The 5,363-nt window shown below is 42.5% G+C and overlaps 1 protein-coding gene across 1 annotated transcript in view; it reads left to right on the plus strand.

The window, feature by feature from the left end:
* Positions 1-4,981, plus strand: part of Htr4 (5-hydroxytryptamine receptor 4) — a 134,413-nt gene extending 129,432 nt beyond the window's left edge. The window contains 2 exon segments of the mRNA XM_033766745.1: positions 1,764-1,793; positions 1,795-4,981. Of these exon segments, the coding sequence (XP_033622636.1) occupies positions 1,764-1,793; positions 1,795-1,870 (106 nt within the window). The 3' untranslated portion in view covers positions 1,871-4,981.
* The last annotated feature ends 382 nt before the right edge of the window (positions 4,982-5,363 follow it).

A 5,363-nucleotide genomic window follows, 5' to 3' on the forward strand; every position in this document is an offset into this window, starting at 1 on the left:
AAAAAAAAAAAAAAAAAACAACAAAAAAAAAACAGAGTGTGTATGCTTTAAAATGGCATGTGGAAAATCTGGAAGAAGGGATGCATAGCCAAAGATGAATCAAAAGCTACTGTCAGAGCAAGTTGCAAACCCAAAACTAGTTAGATCTCCTTATTTAAGGAAGATATCTTGCATATTCTGTAATAGACTACTAACTGGAAAAAACAGCATTATAGGGAGAAAGTTCCTGTCTAGAGCTGATGAAAAGCATTGAACTGTCTGTGAGCTAGGATGTTTTATAATTCACGGGCTCAACACCTACTTGGTAAAAGCTCTAAATAGTGCTCTTCTAGGACTCTGGAAATAGTGCAAGGCTGGATACAAGCAAATATGACCCCACAATTTGAAGAAAGACTACACTAGATTCCAGAACCTATAGACTCATCGCTTTAAAGAGAACTTACTGCAGTTTAAAGACACCTATTACACAAATGATTTGTGAACAAGAATCAGTGTTTCGTTAAAAATAATTCATTCCAGGGCTGGGGATTTAGCTCAGTGGTGCCACCACCTGCCTTGAAAGTGCAAGGCCCTGAGTTCAATCCTTGGTACCAAAAAGAAAAAGTAAAAATAATTCATTTCAAATCAGTTTCTAAGACTTACTGTTTGGCTAAGTAATTTTAGTAAGGTATTAGACAAAGTCTCCCATGGATGGGTCCATTCTCAGGCGCATTGAATGCTGTATGCCTAACATGTAGTGAGGAAATCTGGGTTACTCTGTTGCTATTCTCTTTTTTATCCCTGTTCGGCTCAACAACTTTGCATTGAATGAAAACTTAAATGGCAAGTGGCACTAAGCTGAAAGATATAGGTATTGTTTAAATTATCGTATCTTCCGATGTTCTTGAAAAATCTTTAAAATCTAGTTTGAGGAAGTACTAAATAATCATCTTAAATGTTGGAATTACTCTATTTAGAATAATCTCCACTGATCAAAGTGCTATCAAGCTCATAAAATAAAGTTTAACTGAGACAAATGTAAGGCCCTATGTTTTGATGCAATTAAATAAAACCAAGTGTAATGGCATTATAAGAATGTCAGAAATGGACAGTGATTGTGTCAAAAAGGTAAAAGTTGGCAACAAGCTAAACTGAATTTGACTACCTTTACGTAAGTAAACTAACTGAAGATAAAAAATACACAGCATGTCAGGATCACTGTGAAGACTGTGCTACTTCTTCTACCATGTTTTCCTTTCTATTATTGCATGCTTTTAGTACATAGTGATTACATTCATTCTGGGGAGTTGGCATCTGTACGTAACACATCTTAATTCTTCTTACTTCCTCTCCCCTTTCTCCCCATCCCCTATGTTTAGAGGATGGTGTTCATCATGGGACATAACCTAGAAACCAAAATATAAAATGAACTCTTCGAAAATATGGGAAAGTGTAGGCTTCAAAAGAGAAAACTTGAAGGACTTAATCAGCAAAGGGCAGAATAGGGCACAGTAATCCCACTGGGTCAAAGGTGTAAAAAGGCAGATTTTGGCTGATCCTTAATAGGCTAATAGCTATTCTGTTAGATAAAGTTGTTTAACATTTATTACCAGCTGGCTTGACTTTCAGGGATCATTTCTATAGTTGGTGACTTTGGGATCCCTAGCTGAATCACCACCCATACGCATAGTGCCAGAGGGTTCCTGAACTGGGAGGGCTCTTTTACAAAAGGCTCCCGATGGTCTGTTCCAACACTGAGGTTCTCTAATCTTTTCCCTCTCCAGGGATGCAGTGGAGTGTGGTGGCCAATGGGAGTCAATGCCACCCGGCAGGAAGTTCTCCTTTGGTGGCTGCTCAGCCCAGTGACACACTTAGGCCCCTTGGACAATGACCCAGAAGACAGCTGTGGCTCTGAGAGAGGGCCAGGTCCTAAACTGCTGCTTGCACATGACTGCACCTGGTATTCCCGTCACCAAGGCTTCCATCGGCGGGTGCGGGTGCCCTAGAAACACTGGGCTTTTCCTTGAGATTCCAGCAGGAGGTGTTTGAGGGAGTCAGGGGACAAATGGCTTTCTGGGTCCCTTTTTCCTGTATTTCCTAACATTCCTCCTTCCTGGAGCCTCCACTCTTGCTTCACAGTCTCTGCTGCCCCTCGCACGTTCCCATTGCTATGCCCGGTCTGTCTCACTGTGTTCTGTACACTACTGGTCACCGTGTCCTCTCTCAGTTATGGATGTTCCCAAAGATGCCTTTGCTGTATCTGCTCAAAGACATCATCAGCACACATCTTTCTTGTGCCTGTCTTGGTCACAGTTGTGCTCCAAGAGCTCACATTCTTTGCTTGGTCACGTGCCTCACAACCGTATTAAAAAAATACTGTCCTTTCTTCATCCTGCTCTGTGCCAGACACTAACACACTTTCTTCCCCGCCTCTGTGTCCAAACGTCCATCCTCTTCACTAGGCCCTGTGTTGGTCACAGACTTTCGCTTGCTCCCTCCTGTGCCTACTGTCAGTCCTCTTCGGGACATGCTCCATTTATTTCCCACAAAGGACACAGGAGCAGAGACCTGGCAGTGGAAATGTCTCCGCAGCAGACCCGGAGGGAGACCGAAGGAGGACGGACAGCTTCCCCTAGTGTGGGTCTGAAGGCTTGTCGGCTCTGAGATGCTCGCTGACCTGTATGGCTGGAACAGGACATCTCCTAAGGAGCCTCGGGCAGGCTGGCAGCTTTGCAGAGGTTTCTTAAAAGGCTTTGGAATCTTTTCCATGTGCTAATGGTGAATCTGAAAAGCCCTGAACCTGGCCTTCTTGCTCCCAAAGGAGAGGACTATTGAAGTTCACACTGTGTGACCCAGCATCTCCGCAGTGCCCCACAATGGGGAGCACAGAGCCCAGTAGTGCTGGGAGCAGGAAAAGATTACTTGAAATCAGAGGACTGGGATTCCAGCCCTGGCTCTACTCCTACTTTGCTGTGAGGTCTTAAATAATGTCCTTCTATTTCTGGGCCTTACTTTCTAAGCCTGCCAGCTGAAGTTTGGGCTAGGGGTCTCTAAGATTTCTTTCCGTTTCAAGGATAACAGGATGCTGTTACAGCCATCTGCTACCTCGAAAAGCCATGCCCGGACCGTCTTTTGGCTTTGTTTCCAAGGAACTACCCTCCTCACTTGGACTTTTCCGACTCCTGCCCTTGTGAGCTTTGCTCTTCCAGTTGAAACCTGGGATTCTTTCATGCAAAGCTGAGTCCATGGCTTTTGCCAGCTGCTGTAGGGCAAAGGTTTCGGGGAGGAAAATGCCATTCCCCAGAGCTGCTTGAGGTTTAACTGTTCATCTTTACTGTGGTTTGATGGTGCCTCAGGATTATTTAACGTTCTTTTCTCTTGCTGTTAGAGTAGTGTCATTTATCATTTCCTCTGTGTTTACTTTAGTTCTGCAATGGAACTTGACAGGAAAGAGACTTTGGAGTGAGAAAAAGAAGATCGCTGAAAAGGATTCTTTGTCTTATGAAAGCTTGACCCTTTTGGGGAGAATGCTATGCCTTAGGAAAGGGAAAGAAACTCTGAAAGAGAACTGTCATTTAGAACCCCTGACTGCTGCAGAGAAATCACACCCCAGCCTGAGAGGCTCTGTGCAGAGGCTGGAGCTCTCGCTGAACCGTGGCGCCATTTCAGCTGGGAATCGATGCTTGTCAGAGGTGAGGAGAGCTTTATTTAAAATCTCATGTGTATCCTGACTCTGCGGCTGGACCAGTCCCCTTTGGTTCTTTAAATCACTGCTTCCGTGCCATCCCACTTCAACAACCACCATTTGGAGCAAGTGCCATCTTGAGGATGGTTCTCTTCTAATACAAGGAAAGGAGCCACAAGCTTCTGAGACCCACAGCTCTGGATCCTATGACGACTCAAGGACCAGCTATGGCCGCGAGCCCAGCCCTCTCACCACCTCCATAAGCATGTTGGTGAGGACGGGTCCACTGAGTGACTGACCTACTAGGTGAATTGAACTAATAGCTGGGCTTCAGAAAGGTGCCGTGGAAACATTTTTTTTTTTTTTGAAACATTCTGTAAATCATGACTTTGCATATGTTTATTATTCTGGATGTTTTGAATTACTGTGGATGTGCCTGAGCTCCCAAGGGCTAAGAATTTATTCACTATGAGAAGAAGGAATTTAGATAAGAAGCTTTCTGTGTTGAAATGATCCCTGAGGAGCAGCCTCTGGGTACCAGTTCTTCCGGATCTGCCCCTTTCTTCTGATCACTTCAGGTTGCCAAGCACTCAAATTCGTGTATCACAAATACTCTCATTTAAAGGAATCTTGTTGTTCTTAAAGTAAAGGGGTAGATGAAGAGCGATGGAGACTATAGGCTAATTTTGTTAAGAATTAGCCTAACTTTTATGTAAATTAAGTGTCAGATGAACTAAATTCAAATGCCTGTTTGCCAAGTAAAAATGTGCTTGGAGGAAAAAAAAAATAAGTGAGCCACCGAAACCACTCCCATCTTGTACATTCAATTTATGGATATGTGAATCCTATGAAAAATCAAACATAGGCCAGAATGTCACATAGAGTCTGCCAAGGTATTGAACCAGGTAATTTTTGACATTTTTCCTGACATGATCATCTGTGTAACTATGGTTAAGATTCTCCTAGCTAATACCTTACTTTTGTTTACATTTTTAACAAAGTAGAATGATAAATGGGGCCACTTGTACAGTTTATGAAGCACTGACCCCTCTCTTGTGTATTCAACATTTATAGTACATGTGTCATTTATATAGAACATAGACTTTAGTTCTCTAATTTGAAAGGATTACAAGCTTTGATGATGGCTGTACCTTTGGTTTTATGGAATTGTTTGTCATAGCTATCATTTAATTGAAGCTAAAACTTTGAAAGTACTAGGATCTCTGGTTCTAAATTTATTTCCATGAAAGCACACTCGGCTTTAAGATAATCTGCTTTTTGATGCAGTTTCCGGAACGTGTTCTTAGAAAAACAGAAGCTGACATAGATTTTTTATTAATAAATTATATTTATTGATAAACATTGATAAATGTTTATATGAATGCATTCTGTTCATGTTCATATAAATTATATACTAAAGGAAGTCTTCAGTCTTAGAACTAATAACTCATTTATGAATGAGCAACAAAATGCAAAAGTTGACTCTTATACCTCAGTCCTGTGGAGGTCCGCTGGCATCCAGGAGCCTCCTACGTGCCCCAGAAGCTGTTGTCACTTGCAGCAGTGCATTTTTTTCGATGTTAAGTGCTCCTCAGAGTAAAGATAGAAGCCCAGGGCCCCTAGACAATGTAATTCTTCCTTTGTGGCTAGCTGTCTGTCATCTATGTCAAGGCTTCAAGGACAGATCTCCCTGACTTGG

Source organism: Fukomys damarensis, unplaced genomic scaffold, assembly GCF_012274545.1.
Source record: "Fukomys damarensis isolate Sample0158 unplaced genomic scaffold, DMR_v1.0_HiC HiC_scaffold_3, whole genome shotgun sequence".
Taxonomy (NCBI): Eukaryota; Metazoa; Chordata; class Mammalia; order Rodentia; family Bathyergidae; genus Fukomys; species Fukomys damarensis.